Source organism: Oncorhynchus clarkii, chromosome 31 (assembly GCF_045791955.1).
Source record: "Oncorhynchus clarkii lewisi isolate Uvic-CL-2024 chromosome 31, UVic_Ocla_1.0, whole genome shotgun sequence".
Lineage (NCBI taxonomy): Eukaryota > Metazoa > Chordata > Actinopteri > Salmoniformes > Salmonidae > Oncorhynchus > Oncorhynchus clarkii.
In genome coordinates, this window is record NC_092177.1 from 13,502,760 (window position 1) to 13,521,140 (window position 18,381).

At 48.1% G+C, this 18,381-nt stretch overlaps 1 protein-coding gene across 1 annotated transcript in view; it reads left to right on the forward strand.

The window, feature by feature from the left end:
- LOC139390758 (NEDD4 binding protein 3) overlaps positions 1-12,343 on the forward strand; it is a 96,126-nt gene extending 83,783 nt beyond the window's left edge. Inside the window, exons 6-10 of the mRNA XM_071138114.1 lie at positions 494-680; positions 1,457-1,549; positions 1,908-2,159; positions 3,243-3,498; positions 10,397-12,343. Coding sequence (XP_070994215.1) covers positions 494-680; positions 1,457-1,549; positions 1,908-2,159; positions 3,243-3,498; positions 10,397-10,812 — 1,204 coding nt within the window. The 3' untranslated portion in view covers positions 10,813-12,343. The remainder of the gene's footprint in view (positions 1-493; positions 681-1,456; positions 1,550-1,907; positions 2,160-3,242; positions 3,499-10,396) is intronic.
- Positions 12,344-18,381: the final 6,038 nt, after the last annotated feature.

Below are 18,381 nucleotides of genomic sequence, written 5' to 3' on the forward strand. Positions count from 1 at the left end.
TTGTCTCTGTGTCTGCTTGTCTCTGTGTCTGTCTGTCTCTGTGTCTGTCTGTCTCTGTGTCTGTTTGTCTCTGTGTCTGTTTGTCTCTGTGTCTGCTTGTCTCTGTTTGTTTGTCTCTGTGTCTGCTTGTCTCTGTGTCTGCTTGTCTCTGTGTCTGCTTGTCTCTGTTTGTTTGTCTCTGTGTCTGCTTGTCTCTGTGTCTGTTTGTCTCTGTGTCTGTCTGTCTCTGTGTCTGTTTGTCTCTGTGTCTGCTTGTCTCTGTGTCTGCTTGTCTCTGTGTCTGTTTGTCTCTGTGTCTGTCTGTCTCTGTGTCTGTTTGTCTCTGTGTCTGTCTGCCTCTGTGTCTGTCTCTGTGTCTGCTTGTCTTTGTGTTTGTTTGTCTCTGTGTCTGCTTGTCTCTGTGTCTGTTTGTCTCTGTGTCTATTTGTGTAGATCACTGATGATGAGGAGGATAGTATTGATGATGAAGATGTATGTCTCTTACCACCCTCAGTGCCTCCATGGGCCACATCAACTCCATTGGCTCTCTGGACCGAGCATCAAAGGTTGGGGGGTCGTCGGGGGTCGCCATGGCGGAGATGGCCATGTCGTGTCATAGCATGGCAACGCTCAGCCGCCTGGCGCCATACGGAGGGGAGGCTCCGCCCCCTTATGAACTGTCACTCTCTGTAGAGGAGGTGGTGAGTGATGGATGCATGGATCAGTTGGTTGATTGGTTGGTTGGTTGGTTGGTTGGTTGGTTGGTTGGTTGGTTGGTTGGTTGATTGATTGATTGATTGATTGGTTGGTTGATTGATTGGTTGGTTTATTGGTTGGTTGCCTATTTGGTTTATTGGTTGGTTGGTTGGTTGGTTGGTTGGTTGGTTGGTTGGTTGGTTGAGTGATTGGTTGGTTGATTGATTGGTTGGTTGATTGATTGGTTGGTTGGTTGGTTAATTTTTTGGTTGGTTGGTTGGTTGGTTGGTTGGTTGGTTGGTTGGTTGATTGGTTGGTTGGTTGGTTGATTGGTTAATTGGTTGATTGATTGGTTGATTGGTTGGTTGGTTGAGTGATTGGTTGTTTGGTTGATTGGTTGTTTGGTTGATTGGTTGGTTGGTTGGTTGGTTGAGTGATTGGTTGGTTGATTGGTTGAGTGATTGATTAATTGATTGGTTGATTGATTGATTAATTGATTGGTTGATGATTAATTGATTGGTTGATTGATTGGTTGATTTGTTGATTGATTGGTTGATTGGTTGGTTGATTGGTTGATTGATTGGTTGATTGGTTGGTTGGTTTATTGATTGGTTGGTTGGTTGGTTGATTGGTTGGTTGATTGATATGGTTGGTTGATTGGTTGGTTGGTTGGTTGATTGGTTGATTGACTGATTGGTTGATTGATTGGTTGATTGGTTGGTTGGTTGATTGATTGATTGATTGGTTGATTGATTGGTTGGTTGATTGATTGACTGTCCAGGTGCGTGATCTGGAGGAGAGGCTGGTGGAAAAGGAACATGAGCTGAAACAGATGAGGAGGAACCTGGATGAGAGTGAAGGAGCCATCGTGCAGGTGATGAGTAAACTTGCTTGTGTGTGTGTGTGTGTGTTTGTGTGAGTGTGTTTGTGTGAGTGTGTTTGTGTGAGTGTGTTTGTGTGAGTGTGTGTGTGTGAGTGTGTTTGTGTGAGTGTGTGTGTGTGAGTGTGTTTGTGTGAGTGTGTTTGTGTGAGTGGGCATGTAGGTATGCGTCTATAACGCTCTGTTTCTTTTTCTCCCTCCCACCCTTTTTCACTTGCTCTCCCTCCCTCCCTCCCTCCCTCCCTCCCTCCCTCCCTCTCTCTCTCTCTCTCTCTCTCTCTCTCTCTCTCTCTCTCTCTCTCTCTCTCTCTCTCCCTCCCTCCCTCCCTCCCTCCCTCCATCTTCTCTGTAGGTGTTTGAAGGTAAACAGCGTCTGTGGGAGAAGGAGTTGGAGGAGTTGAAGCATCTGTACACTGCCAAGCTGCGTCAGGTTTCCCAGCATGCTCAGCATTCAGAGCGTGCACTGCAGCTGCAGCTGTACAAGGCCCAGCAGGAGAAGAACAGACTGCAGGATGAACTGGATGCTCTGACGGGGGGGAGACAGAGAGAGGGTCAGGGGAGTCTGAAGGGAACCAGCCCTACTCTGGAGGAAACTCAGTGGCAGGTGAGGGGGTGGGGGGATGGAGTGGGGAAGGTGAAGGGGTGGGGGGATGGAGTGGGGAAGGTGAGGGGGTGGGGGGTGGAGTGGGGGTGGGGGGATGGAGTGGGGAAGGTGAGGGGGTGGGGGGATGGAGTGGGGAAGGTGAGGGGGTAGGAGGATGGAGTGGGGAAGGTGAGGGGGTAGGAGGACGGAGTGGGGAAGGTGAGGGGGTAGGAGGACGGAGTGGGGAAGGTGAGGGGGTAGGAGGATGGAGTGGGGAAGGTGAGGGGGTAGGAGGATGGAGTGGGGAAGGTGAGGGGGTAGGAGGATGGAGTGGGGAAGGTGAGGGGGTAGGAGGACGGAGTGGGGAAGGTGAGGGGGTAGGAGGACGGAGTGGGGAAGGTGAGGGGGTGGGGGGATGGAGTGGGGAAGGTGAGGGGGTAGGAGGATGGAGTTATGAAGGTGAGGGAGTAGGAGGATGGAGTGGGGAAGGTGAGGAGGTAGGAGGATGGAGTGGGGAAGGTGAGGGGGTAGGAGGATGGAGTGGGGAAGGTGAGGGGGTAGGAGGACGGAGTGGGGAAAATGAGGGGGTAGGAGGACGGAGTGGGGAAGGTGAGGGGGTAGGAGGATGGAGTGGGGAAGGTGAGGGGGTAGGAGGACGGAGTGGGGAAGGTGAGGGGGTAGGCGGATGGAGTGGGTAAGGTGAGGGGGTAGGAGGACGGAGTGGGGAAGGTGAGGGGGTAGGAGGATGGAGTGGGGAAGGTGAGGGGGTTGGAGAACGGAGGGGGTAGGAGGACGGAGTGGGTAAGGTGAGGGGGTAGGAGGATGGAGTGGGGAAGGTGAGGGGGTAGGAGGACGGAGTGGGGAAGGTGAGGGGGTAGGAGGATGGAGTGGGGAAGGTGAGGGGGTAGGAGGACGGAGTGGGGAAGGTGAGGGGGTAGGAGGATGGAGTGGGGAAGGTGAGGGGGTTGGAGGATGGAGTGGGGAAGGTGAGGGGGTACGAGGACGGAGGGCAGGCATAGAGAGAGGATTTGACTGAGGGATGCTGGTGAAGAGCAGGGTTTATTTATCATCCTCTTTAACCACCCCTCCCTCCTTACCTTTCAGGTGTGTCAGAAGTCGGGTGAGATCTCGTTGTTGAAGCAACAGCTGCGTGATTCCCAGGCGGAGGTGACCAGCAAGCTGTCAGAGCTGTTCCAGCTGAAGACCCACCTGAGAGAGACCAGAGGAGAGCTGCAGAGCCGTGATGGACAGATAGACACGCTGCAGACAGCCTTACACGGTGCGCAACCACGACGACAGAGGAAAGGGGGAGCGGAGGAGAGTGGGACACTAGGGTCTCGAGGATCAGGAGGGGCATCAGGTATAGATATTTGTTTATTTAACCTTTATTTAACCAGGAAAGGCCCATTGTGACCCACAGTCTCTTTTTGAAGGGAGACCTGGCCAACACGGCAGCAACAATCAATACATTACAGAATTAAAGCATACAACAACATGATCCAGCCTAAAAAAATAATTTACAGTCCTCCGTAACAGTCTCCCATCAATATTTTAAATCCATTCAGTGGCACTAATATATCTAGATGAAGCATGGATTGTAGACTATTCCATGCGTCTGGTGTAGAAGAAGAGAAGGCAGTCTTGCCTAATACCTTGAATGTCCTGGGGGTGGTGAAGGAGACCAGACTACAGAGGTAAAGAGGGAGTTTACCTGCTGGGGGTGAAGGAGACCAGACTACAGAGGTAAAGAGGGAGTTTACCTGCTGGTGGTGAAGGAGACCAGACTACAGAGGTAAGGAGGGAGTTTACCTGCTGGTGGTGAAGGAGACCAGACTACAGAGGTAAAGAGGGAGTTTACCTGCTGGTGGTGAAGGAGACCAGACTACAGAGGTAAAGAGGGAGTTTACCTGCTGGTGGGGAAGGAGACCAGACTACAGAGGTAAAGAGGGAGTTTACCTGCTGGTGGGGAAGGAGACCAGACTACAGAGGTAAAGAGGGAGTTTACCTGCTGGTGGTGAAGGAGACCAGACTACAGAGGTAAAGAGGGAGTTTACCTGCTGGTGGGGAAGGAGACCAGACTACAGGGGTAAAGAGGGAGTTTACCTGCTGGTGGTGAAGGAGACCAGACTACAGAGGTAAAGAGGGAGTTTACCTGCTGGTGGTGAAGGAGACCAGACTACAGAGGTAAAGAGGGAGTTTACCTGCTGGTGGTGAAGGAGACCAGACTACAGAGGTAAAGAGGGAGTTTACCTGCTGGTGGTGAAGGAGACCAGACTACAGAGGTAAAGAGGGAGTTTACCTGCTGGTGGTGAAGGAGACCAGACTACAGAGGTAAAGAGGGAGTTTACCTGCTGGGGGTGAAGGAGACCAGACTACAGAGGTAAAGAGGGAGTTTACCTGCTGGGGGTGAAGGAGACCAGACTACAGAGGTAAAGAGGGAGTTTACCTGCTGGTGGTGAAGGAGACCAGACTACAGAGGTAAAGAGGGAGTTTACCTGCTGGTGGTGAAGGAGACCAGACTACAGAGGTAAAGAGGGAGTTTACCTGCTGGGGGTGAAGGAGACCAGACTACAGAGGTAAAGAGGGAGTTTACCTGCTGGTGGTGAAGGAGACCAGACTACAGAGGTAAAGAGGGAGTTTACCTGCTGGTGGTGAAGGAGACCAGACTACAGAGGTAAAGAGGGAGTTTACCTGCTGGTGGTGAAGGAGACCAGACTACAGAGGTAAAGAGGGAGTTTACCTGCTGGTGGTGAAGGAGACCAGACTACAGAGGTAAAGAGGGAGTTTACCTGCTGGGGGTGAAGGAGACCAGACTACAGAGGTAAAGAGGGAGTTTACCTGCTGGTGGTGAAGGAGACCAGACTACAGAGGTAAAGAGGGAGTTTACCTGCTGGTGGTGAAGGAGACCAGACTACAAAGGTAAAGAGGGAGTTTACCTGCTGGTGGTGAAGGAGACCAGACTACAGAGGTAAAGAGGGAGTTTACCTGCTGGTGGTGAAGGAGACCAGACTACAGAGGTAAAGAGGGAGTTTACCTGCTGGTGGTGAAGGAGACCAGACTACAGAGGTAAAGAGGGAGTTTACCTGCTGGTGGTGAAGGAGACCAGACTACAGAGGTAAAGAGGGAGTTTACCTGCTGGTGGTGAAGGAGACCAGACTACAGAGGTAAAGAGGGAGTTTACCTGCTGGGGGTGAAGGAGACCAGACTACAGAGGTAAAGAGGGAGTTTACCTGCTGGTGGTGAAGGAGACCAGACTACAGAGGTAAAGAGGGAGTTTACCTGCTGGGGGTGAAGGAGACCAGACTACAGAGGTAAAGAGGGAGTTTACCTGCTGGTGGTGAAGGAGACCAGACTACAGAGGTAAAGAGGGAGTTTACCTGCTGGTGGTGAAGGAGACCAGACTACAGAGTTAAAGAGGGAGTTTACCTGCTGGTGGTGAAGGAGACCAGACTACAGAGGTAAAGAGGGAGTTTACCTGCTGGTGGGGAAGGAGACCAGACTACAGGGGTAAAGAGGGAGTTTACCTGCTGGTGGTGAAGGAGACCAGACTACAGAGGTAAAGAGGGAGTTTACCTGCTGGTGGGGAAGGAGACCAGACTACAGAGGTAAAGAGGGAGTTTACCTGCTGGTGGTGAAGGAGACCAGACTACAGAGGTAAAGAGGGAGTTTACCTGCTGGTGGTGAAGGAGACGAGACTACAGAGGTAAAGAAGGAGTTTACCTGCTGGTGGTGAAGGAGACCAGACTACAGAGGTAAAGAGGGAGTTTACCTGCTGGTGGTGAAGGAGACCAGACTACAGAGGTAAAGAGGGAGTTTACCTGCTGGTGGGGAAGGAGACCAGACTACAGAGGTAAAGAGGGAGTTTACCTGCTGGTGGTGAAGGAGACCAGACTACAGAGGTAAAGAGGGAGTTTACCTGCTGGTGGTGAAGGAGACCAGACTACAGAGGTAAAGAGGGAGTTTACCTGATGGTGGTGAAGGAGACCAGACTACAGAGGTAAAGAGGGAGTTTACCTGCTGGTGGTGAAGGAGACCAGACTACAGAGGTAAAGAGGGAGTTTACCTGCTGGTGGTGAAGGAGACCAGACTACAGAGGTAAAGAGGGAGTTTACCTGCTGGTGGTGAAGGAGACCAGACTACAGAGGTAAAGAGGGAGTTTACCTGCTGGGGGTGAAGGAGACCAGACTACAGAGGTAAAGAGGGAGTTTACCTGCTGGTGGTGAAGGAGACCAGACTACAGAGGTAAAGAGGGAGTTTACCTGCTGGGGGTGAAGGAGACCAGACTACAGAGGTAAAGAGGGAGTTTACCTGCTGGTGGTGAAGGAGACCAGGCAACAGAGGTAAAGAGGGAGTTTACCTGCTGGTGGTGAAGGAGACCAGACTACAGAGGTAAAGAGGGAGTTTACCTGCTGGTGGTGAAGGAGACCAGACTACAGAGGTAAAGAGGGAGTTTACCTGCTGGTGGGGAAGGAGACCAGACTACAGGGGTAAAGAGGGAGTTTACCTGCTGGTGGTGAAGGAGACCAGACTACAGAGGTAAAGAGGGAGTTTACCTGCTGGTGGGGAAGGAGACCAGACTACAGACGTAAAGAGGGAGTTTACCTGCTGGTGGGGAAGGAGACCAGACTACAGGGGTAAAGAGGGAGTTTACCTGCTGGTGGTGAAGGAGACCAGACTACAGAGATAAAGAGGGAGTTTACCTGCTGGTGGTGAAGGAGACCAGACTACAGAGGTAAAGAGGGAGTTTACCTGCTGGTGGTGAAGGAGACCAGACTACAGAGGTAAAGAGGGAGTTTACCTGCTGGTGGTGAAGGAGACCAGACTACAGAGGTAAAGAGGGAGTTTACCTGCTGGTGGTGAAGGAGACGAGACTACAGAGGTAAAGAAGGAGTTTACCTGCTGGTGGTGAAGGAGACCAGACTACAGAGGTAAAGAGGGAGTTTACCTGCTGGTGGTGAAGGAGACCAGACTACAGAGGTAAAGAGGGAGTTTACCTGCTGGTGCGGAAGGAGACCAGACTACAGAGGTAAAGAGGGAGTTTACCTGCTGGTGGTGAAGGAGACCAGACTACAGAGGTAAAGAGGGAGTTTACCTGCTGGTGGTGAAGGAGACCAGACTACAGAGGTAAAGAGGGAGTTTACCTGATGGTGGTGAAGGAGACCAGACTACAGAGGTAAAGAGGGAGTTTACCTGCTGGTGGTGAAGGAGACCAGACTACAGAGGTAAAGAGGGAGTTTACCTGCTGGTGGTGAAGGAGACCAGACTACAGAGGTAAAGAGGGAGTTTACCTGCTGGTGGTGAAGGAGACCAGACTACAGAGGTAAAGAGGGAGTTTACCTGCTGGGGGTGAAGGAGACCAGACTACAGAAGTAAAGAGGGAGTTTACCTGCTGGTGGTGAAGGAGACCAGACTACAGAGGTAAAGAGGGAGTTTACCTGCTGGGGGTGAAGGAGACCAGACTACAGAGGTAAAGAGGGAGTTTACCTGCTGGTGGTGAAGGAGACCAGACTACAGAGGTAAAGAGGGAGTTTACCTGCTGGTGGTGAAGGAGACGAGACTACAGAGGTAAAGAGGGAGTTTACCTGCTGGTGGTGAAGGAGACCAGACTACAGAGGTAAAGAGGGAGTTTACCTGCTGGTGGTGAAGGAGACCAGACTACAGAGGTAAAGAGGAGTTTACCTGCTGGTGGGGAAGGAGACCAGACTACAGAGGTAAAGAGGGAGTTTACCTGCTGGTGTTGAAAGAGACCAGACTACAGAGGTAAAGAGGGAGTTTACCTGATGGTGGTGAAGGAGACCAGACTACAGAGGTAAAGAGGGAGTTTACCTGCTGGTGGTGAAGGAGACCAGACTACAGAGGTAAAGAGGGCGTTTACCTGCTGGTGGTGAAGGAGACCAGACTACAGAGGTAAAGAGGGAGTTTACCTGATGGTGGTGAAGGAGACCAGACTACAGAGGTAAAGAGGGAGTTTACCTGCTGGTGGTGAAGGAGACCAGACTACAGAGGTAAAGAGGGAGTTTACCTGCTGGTGGTGAAGGAGACCAGACTACAGAGGTAAAGAGGGAGTTTACCTGCTGGTGGTGAAGGAGACCAGACTACAGAGGTAAAGAGGGAGTTTACCTGCTGGGGGTGAAGGAGACCAGACTACAGAGGTAAAGAGGGAGTTTACCTGCTGGTGGTGAAGGAGACCAGACTACAGAGGTAAAGAGGGAGTTTACCTGCTGGGGGTGAAGGAGACCAGACTACAGAGGTAAAGAGGGAGTTTACCTGCTGGTGGTGAAGGAGACCAGGCGACAGAGGTAAAGAGGGAGTTTACCTGCTGGTGGTGAAGGAGACCAGACTACAGAGGTAAAGAGGGAGTTTACCTGCTGGTGGTGAAGGAGACCAGACTACAGAGGTAAAGAGGGAGTTTACCTGCTGGTGGGGAAGGAGACCAGACTACAGGGGTAAAGAGGGAGTTTACCTGCTGGTGGTGAAGGAGACCAGACTACAGAGGTAAAGAGGGAGTTTACCTGCTGGTGGGGAAGGAGACCAGACTACAGACGTAAAGAGGGAGTTTACCTGCTGGTGGTGAAGGAGACCAGACTACAGAGGTAAAGAGGGAGTTTACCTGCTGGTGGTGAAGGAGACCAGACTACAGAGGTAAAGAGGGAGTTTACCTGCTGGTGGTGAAGGAGACCAGACTACAGAGGTAAAGAGGGAGTTTACCTGCTGGTGGGGAAGGAGACCAGACTACAGAGGTAAAGAGGGAGTTTACCTGCTGGTGGTGAAGGAGACCAGACTACAGAGGTAAAGAGGGAGTTTACCTGCTGGTGGTGAAGAAGACGAGACTACAGAGGTAAAGAGGGAGTTTACCTGCTGGTGGTGAAGGAGACCAGACTACAGAGGTAAAGAGGGAGTTTACCTGCTGGTGGTGAAGGAGACCAGACTACAGAGGTAAAGAGGGAGTTTACCTGCTGTTGGGGAAGGAGACCAGACTACAGAGGTAAAGAGGGAGTTTACCTGCTGGTGGTGAAGGAGACCAGACTACAGAGGTAAAGAGGGAGTTTACCTGCTGGTGGTGAAGGAGACCAGACTACAGAGGTAAAGAGGGAGTTTACCTGCTGGTGGTGAAGGAGACCAGACTACAGAGGTAAACAGGGAGTTTACCTGCTGGTGGTGAAGGAGACGAGACTACAGAGGTAAAGAGGGAGTTTACCTGCTGGTGGTGAAGGAGACCAGACTACAGAGGTAAAGAGGGAGTTTACCTGCTGGTGGTGATGGAGACCAGACTACAGAGGTAAAGAGGGAGTTTACCTGCTGTTGGGGAAGAAGACCAGACTACAGAGGTAAAGAGGGAGTTTACCTGCTGGTGGTGAAGGAGACCAGACTACAGAGGTAAAGAGGGAGTTTACCTGCTGGTGGTGAAGGAGACCAGACTACAGAGGTAAAGAGGGAGTTTACCTGATGGTGGTGAAGGAGACCAGACTACAGAGGTAAAGAGGGAGTTTACCTGCTGGTGGTGAAGGAGACCAGACTACAGAGGTAAAGAGGGAGTTTACCTGCTGGTGGTGAAGGAGACCAGACTACAGAGGTAAAGAGGGAGTTTACCCAAAAGGGCTTTGTAGATGAACACGTACAAATGTATCTTTCTGCACATATAAAGTGAGGTCCAACCTTCCATTTGGTACAATATGCAATGGTGGGTGAGGGACTTGGCATTTGTAATAAAGTGCAACGATGCATGATAAACAGAGTCCAGTCTCTGTCAGACAGAGGAGGCTGCATGATAAACAGAGTCCAGTCTCTGTAAGACAGAGGAGGCTGCATGATCAACAGAGTCCAGTCTCTGTAAGACAGAGGAGGTTACATGCATATACAACCAGTCACCATAATCAATAACAGAGACAAAAGTGGCCTGAACAAGCTTCTTTCTAGCCAGAAGCGGGAAGCAAGCCTTATTACGAAAATAAAAACCCAATTTCAATTTGTGGTTCTCTGTAGCTCAATCACTACAGCATGGCGCTTGCACTGGCAGGGTTGTCGGTTGGATTCCTGGGGCCACACATACGTCAATGTATTCAGCATGACTGCTAGTCTCTTTGGATTAAAGCGTCTGTTCAATGACACATGTTATGTTTGATTGTTATATATCTGTGACACTAATGTTACTGTGTTGGCTAATAAGCTAATTGGTGATCATCAAAATGTCTGTCTCTCTTTCTCTCTCTCTGCCCCCCTCTCTTTCTCTTCCTACCCCCCTCTCTCTTTATCTCCAGGCTCTACAGAGGAGCGTCTGCGAGCAGAGCTGTTGTTAGAGCGTTGTCAGAGCGAGGCCCAGGCTACGGCCTTCGAGCAGGAGAGACAGACGTGGCAGACAGAGAAGGAGAAAGTCATCTGCTACCAGAGAGAGCTGCAGGCCAGCTACCTGGATATGTACCACCACAACCAACTACTGGAGACAGAATTATACCAGCTCAGAGGAGGAGGAGGAACGCTGGAGAGGGAACTGCAAGATGTGAGGGGAGGAAGAGGAGGAGGAGAGATGGGAGATTACAGTAATGAGTCACTGGAAAGGGAAGTGCAGGAGGTTAGGAGAGGAAGAGGAGGAGGAGAGAGAGAAAGAGGAGAGGAAGACAGTAAACCTCCCCCTGGTCTTCCCTGGATAGAGAGGATAGAGTCGTCTGAGATTTGACTGAGTGGACACTAGAGGGGGGGGGGGGGGGGGCATTCCAAACCAATCACTCGCCCCCTCTTCCTATCTCCTTGATGAAGACTCTTCTTACTTCTTACAGACTTGAAAAGACAGGAGGGCCCCAATCCAAACCAAATCCTCACCCTTCATCTCCATGTCCTTGTGGAGGTCCCAATTCCAAAACAACTCTGCACTCCTACACTCCTTGACCTGTATGAACTAGACTGAATAGTGTGCATGTATAATCAGTAATACAATGATACACCCTCTCTGGTACTGTTTATTGGAGGTTCCACTTCCTGTTTCAATCCTGCAATCAATGATAACTTCCTGTTTCAGTCCACAAATCAATGACAGCGTATTAGAGTCGAGAACACTGTACATTCGATCAAGCACGACCCTGACCAAACCTCACTTTAGAGGGCTGCTTGTATGTACAAATGATAATGATAATAATAATAATAACCTATTTGTAAATGTTACTTCATCTAATTTAGTTCTGTGTGTATGTAATCAACCAGTGTGTTCCTCACAGCCGTTCTGTGGGCTCGTTGAAGTTCAGACACTGACTGGGGTAAAGTAAGGGTAGGCTGTGTCTCAAATAGTACCCTGTATAGTACACTACTTTTGACCAGGGTTCTGTAGTAGTAGTGCACTATATATGTGGTGTGGTGATGTGAGGTGAGGTGAGGTGTGGTGTGGTGTGGTGAGGTGAGGTGAGGTGTGGTGAGGTGTGGTCTGGTGAGGTAAGGTGAGGTGAGGTGTGGTGTAGTGATTGAGGTGTGGTGAGGTGTGATGAGGTGAGGTGTGATGAGGTGAGGTGTGGTGAGGTGAGGTCTGGTGAGGTGTGGTGTGGTGAGGTGTGGTGAGGTCTGGTGAGGTGTGATGAGGTGAGGTGTGGTGAGGTGAGGTGTGATGAGGTGAGGTGAGGTCTGGTGAGGTACGGTCATTACATCTGTGTAGTAATCCAGGCTGTATGACACCCGGCTGGGATTGGGAGTCCCATAGGATGGCGCACAACTGTCCCAGCGTCGTCCGGCTTGGGACAGGGTAGGCCGTCATTGTAAATAAGAATTTATCCTTAACTGATGTGCCTAGTTAAATAAAGGTTAAATAAGATAGAATAATAATAAGTATGGTGTGTACAGTAGGCCTGATGGGAATGACATTAAAAGTTGTCTTCATTCAGGGAGTGTCCGGGAGTAGAAAGCTGTACCACTGATTTAAGTAGGGTTACTAGACCATCACACGCCAATACATGGATCCTATTACTCTGCCATTAACAAGGCTATTTTAGTTATGAGGATGACAAGTTCCTTTTGGGGGTAAAATGACCCTTTCAGAAAACTGTAATACTGTAACAATACTGTATTGAGAACGTTTTATAGAATTTATATTACTATTTTGGAATCTGTATATAGTTGTAATTTGGATATACTAATGCTGCAGAAGCATGTACTGTTTGAGTAAAGGACACTTTGAATGAATAGCCAAAATACGGCCTAATATTAAAGCTCTGGCTATTATTCTGCATCCCATTGGACTTGTCGTTGCTGTCGGAGGAAAACCTCCTCTCCTAAACAGAAACGTTTAATTCAATGGACATATTTTCCCATTAACAAACATACAATTACAAAACTTGAGAAGCTGTTTTGAATACATTTTCTTGGTCCAAGAGTCATTCAAATATTCAGAGACGACATTGAGGGAAGTTACTGCTTTCAATACAGTCCTAAGTTTGGACACATCTACTCACCTGGACACATCTACTCACCTGGACACATCTACTCACCTGGACACATCTACTCACCTGGACACATCTACTCACCTGGACACATCTACTCATTTAAGGGCTTTTCTTTATAATTACTATTTTCTGTGTTGTAGAATAATAGTGAAGACATCAACACTGAAATAGCACATATGGAATCATGTATTAACCAACAAAGTGTTAAACAAATCCAAATAGATTTTAGATTTTAGATTCTTCAAATAGCCACCCTTTGGCTTGATGACAGCTTTGCACACTCTTGGCATTCTCTCAACCAGCTTCACCTGGAATGCTTTTCCAACATTGTTGAAGGAGTTTCCACATATGCTGATCACTTGTTAGCTGCGTTTCCTTCACTCTGCGGTCCAACTCTTCCCAAACCATCTCAATTGGGTTGAGGTCGGGTGATTTGGAGGCCAGGTCATCTGATGCAGCACTCCATCACTCTCCTTCTTGGTCAAATAGCCCTTACACAGCCTGGAGGTGTGTTGAGTCATTGTCCTGTTGAAAAACAATTGATAGTCCACCTAAGTGCAAACCAGATGGGATGGCGTATCGCTGCATAATGCTGTGGTAGCCATGCTGGTTAAGTGTGCCTTGAATTCTAAATAAATCACTGACAGTGTCACCAGCAAAGCACCCCCACACCATCACACCTCCTCCTCCGTGCTTCACGGTGGGAACAACACATACAGAAATCATCCGTTCACCTACCTTGTGTCTCACAGAAAAAAAAATCTAAAATTTGGACTCATCAGACCAAAGCACAGATTTCCACCGGTCTAATGTCCATTGGCCGTGTTTCTTGGCCCAAACAAGTCACTTCTTCTTATTGGTGTCCTTTAGTAGTGGTTTCTTTGCAGCAATTTGACCATGAAGGCCTGATTCACGCAGTCTCTTCTGACCAGTTGATGTTGAGATGTGTCTGTTAATTGAACTCTGTAAAGCATTTATTTGGGCTGCAATTTCTGAGGCTGGTAACTCTAATGAACTGATCCTCTGCAGCAGAGGTAACTCTGGTCTTCTTTCCTGTGGCGTTACCAATGAGAGCCAGTTTCATCATAGCGCTTGATGGTTTTTGCTACTGAACTTGAAACTTTTACATTTGACATTTTCCAGATTGACTGACCTTCATGTCTTAAAGTAATGGACTGTCGTTCCTCTTTGCTTATTTGAGCTATTCTTGCCATAATAAGGACTTGTTTTTTTTATCCAGATAGGCCTGTCTTCTGTGTACCACCCCTACCTTGTCACAACACAACTGATTGGCTCAAACACATTAAAAATAAAATAAAATCCACAAATGAACTTTTAACAAGGCACACCTGTAAATTGAAATGCATTCCAGGTGACTTCCTCTTGAAGCTGGTTGAGAGAATGCCAAGAGTGTGCAAAGCTGTCATCAAGGTGGCTACTTTGAAGAATCTCAAAATATATTTTGATTTGTTTCACTTTTTTGGTTACTACATGATTCCATATATGTTATTTCATAGTGTTGATATCTTCACTATTATTCTTCCTTCTGGTCTTCTAGACAGTGTTCCTCTTTCCAAGGGCTGTGTTCTTTTGCCCATATTAAACTTTTCTTTTTATTGGCCAGTCTGAGATTTGGCTTTTTCTTTGCAACTCCACCTAGAAGTCCAGCATCCCGAAGTCACCTCTTCACTGTTGACGTTGAGACTGGTGTTTTGCAGGTACCATTTAATTAAGCTGCCAGTTGGGGATTTGTAAGGCATCTGATTCTCAAACTAGACACTCAAATGTACTTGTCCTTTTGCCCAGTTGTGCACTCCCACTCCTCGTTCTATTCTGGTTAGAGCCCGTTTGCTCTGTTCTGTGTAGGGAGTAGTACACAGCGTTGTACCAGATCTTCAGTTTCTTGGTAATTTCTTGCATGGAATATTCTTAATTTCTCAGAACAAGAATAGACTGACGAGTTTCAGAAGAAAGTGCTTTGTTTCTGGCCATTTTGAGCCTGTAATCGAACCCACAAATGCTGATGCTCCAGATACTCAACTAGTCTAAAGAAGGACAGTTTTATTTATTTACAGTTTTCAGCTAACAAAATTGCAAAAGCGTTTTCTAATTATCAATTAGCCTTTTAAAATGATAAACTTGGATTAGCTAACACAACATGCTATTGGAACACAGGAGTGATGGTTTCTGATAATGGTCCTCTTCACGCCTATGTAGATAGTCCATAAAAAATCGGCATTTTCCAGGTACAATAGTAATTTACAACATTAACAATTCATATACTGTATTTCTGATCAATTTGATGTTATTTTACTGGACAAAAAAATGTGCTTTTCTTTCAAAAACAAGGAAATGTCTAAGTGACCCCAAACTTTTAAACATATGTGTATATATGTTGCTTCTGAATTTATATAATAAACATTTATCAAGTGGTGGCAATTTTCTTATGTTAGAAATACCAACAAAATCACAGCCTATAGCTACAACTTGTAGTAACCCACTGGCAGGCTATACTACACTATATACTGTAATGTACTGTGCTGTGCTATACTATACTACACTGAGCCCTGTAACATACATCAATCCTAGAGTCTTGTACTACATTTAGCTCAGCCTTGGTTACCTTTCCCCCATCCTCCTGGGACAGTCCTGTGTGCAGGACTGGACCACTCCTTTCCTACTCTTCACCTTCTCTCTTGGAGGAGAAGGTCAGAGGGGAGGGATCCCTGGTTTATTCGTCCAATGGGTTTGGAGGAGGCGAGGAGAGAGGATGCAAGGAGTATGAAACTGAGATTCTCTCAATACCTCTTGTGAATGAGACTATTAACTGATAGGTTAGTTTTCTGTGAACTAGACTGGAGGAAGCTGAGGAGAGGACGCAAGGAGTATGAAACTGAGATTCTCCCAATATTTCTTGTGAAGGAGACTATTAACTGATAGGTTAGTTTTCTGTGAACTAGACTGGAGGAAGCTGCTGGGAACCTACCCTTTAGAATGTCTCGGCCTTCGATCCTTATCACCATGCACCCTGTCACTCCCCTGTACAACCCTGGCTCACAAACACAACGCCCTTCCCTCCCTTGTCCAACCCTGGCCCCTACATACCTCCTTCCTGAGTTTGGACATTAGAGGTCAAAGGTCAGCCCAGATGGAAACGGAGGAGGATATTTGTTAGCGTAAGGAACAGGTCTTTCTATGTGAGCCAGCCAAGGTAGGCTGTAGAGAAGGGGAGTGGCTGCCCTGGGCGGTTTTGTGAAGTTGAGTGCTGGACACAGAACAAACGACCAGTTTTCTTTTAGAATGCAAATGTAAAAATGTGTGTGTGTGTGTACCACAGGAGGCTGGTGGCACCTTAATTGGGGAGGACGGCTCATAGTAACGGCTGGAATTGGTATCAAACCCATGGTTTTCATGTGTTTGATACCATTCCATTTACTCCATCCCAGCCATTATGAGCCGTCCTCTCACCCACTCTCAAGCGTATTTGACTTGTGTAATAGCCAGGTTCATGATTTGAGCAGTTAGGAAACAGTCCTGTGTTAGACTTGATGTGTGTGTTCCCAGGGGGGGGGCGGTCAAGCCAGACACCATCTCTCCCTCTGACTCACCAACCTACATCTAACAATATTATAGAGCTACCAGAGCTTAATATAACTCCACAGCTCACATAGGTGACTGTCTTCTTGAGTGTGGGTTGATGATGAAAGATATTAACTCATGCTTGTGTGTGTTGCTGCTCTGTATGTAGGAGAGACTCTACACATGCAAACTTCACTGCTTGGATTTCAAGCATTCATTGTAGGCGGCTTACAGAATTACCTACAACTATACCACACACTAGTTAAAGTGAACAGGAGGACAGTTGTTTGCGTGAAGTGAATACAACTAGCCCAGTAGGAGACATTTCTGCAACTTAAATTCTCAGGCTGGTAGGCCGTCATTGTAAATAAGAATTTGTTCTTAACCGATTTGCCCAGTTAAATAAATAAAAATTAACACTAAGGCATGTTTAGTATGTAGTATTGTCTCCACCTGGTGGCATCAGCAGGAAGAGCATGTGAGTCAACATCAGTGGCAAATATTGGCTCTAACGGTTCATCTTTCTGCAGCTAACCAAAACCAACCAAATATAATACTGTCCACAAACATATAAACAGAGTTGGAGTATAAAGTTTTTATTCCATTTTAAGATGCAAGTATAATATGAAACATGTTAGAGAATAAATATGTACAATACAACTTTAATAAAGACAGAGAAGCAGGTAAAAGGCCAACCTATCACACAAGAACTCGACTACTGGAAAATAAAAAGAACCAAAGGAAGAAGCCATAACACACCTTAGTGTACTCTGTCAATCTGGAAAAGGAGATGAATGATTGTCAACCAAAAGCAGTAAATGAAATGTAACATCAACCAAACACGTGTGTACACACACAAATCATAATATAAAACTATACCTGCTTAAAACATTTTAAAAAACCTGCTTCCATCATTCATTCTGACTGGCGATCAGTGCAAAGTTGATATAATGGCTGACTACTACCACGTGTCGGCTGTTAAAGAGACGGTGGTGCAGAACTCGCTGACATCACCATTCCATGGGCTGGTATGACATCGCCATTCCATGGGCTGGTATGACATCGCCATTCCATGGGCTGGTATGACATCGCCGTTCCAAGGGCTGGTATGACATCGCCATTCCATGGGCTGGTATGACATCGCCATTCCATGGGCTGGTATGGCATCGCCGTTCCATGGGCTGGTATGACATCGTCGTTCCATGGGCTGGTATGACATCGCCGTTCCATGGGCTGGTATGACATCGCCGTTCCATGGGCTGGTATGACATCGCCGTTCCATGGGCTGGTATGACATCGCCACTCCATGGGCTGGTATGACATCACCATTCCATGGGCTGGTATGACATCACCATTCCATGGGCTGGTATGACATCGCCACTCCATGGGCTGGTATGACATCACCATTCCATGGGCTGGTATGACATCACCATTCCATGGGCTGGTATGACATCGCCACTCCATGGGCTGGTATGACATCACCATTCCATGGGCTGGTATGACATCGCCGTTCCATGGGCTGGTATGACATCACCATTCCATGGGCTGGTATGACATCACCATTCCATGGGCTGGTATGACATCGCCGTTCCATGGGCTGGTATGACATCGCCACTCCATGGGCTGGTATGACATCACCATTCCATGGGCTGGTATGGCATCGCCACTCCATGGGCTGGTATGACATCGCCACTCCATGGGCTGGTATGACATCACCATTCCATGGGCTGGTATGGCATCGCCACTCCATGGGCTGGTATGACATCGCCACTCCATGGGCTGGTATGACATCACCACTCCATGGGCTGGTATGACATCGCCGTTCCATGGGCTGGTATGACATCACCATTCCATGGGCTGGTATGACATCACCACTCCATGGGCTGGTATGACATCACCATTCCATGGGCTGGTATGACATCACCATTCCATGGGCTGGTATGACATCGCCACTCCATGGGCTGGTATGACATCACCATTCCATGGGCTGGTATGACATCACCATTCCATGGGCTGGTATGACATCGCCACTCCATGGGCTGGTATGACATCACCATTCCATGGGCTGGTATGACATCACCATTCCATGGGCTGGTATGACATCACCACTCCATGGGCTGGTATGACATCACCACTCCATGGGCTGGTATGACATCACCACTCCATGGGCTGGTATGACATCACCATACCATGGGCTGGTATGACATCACCATTCCATGGGCTGGTATGACATCACCACTCCA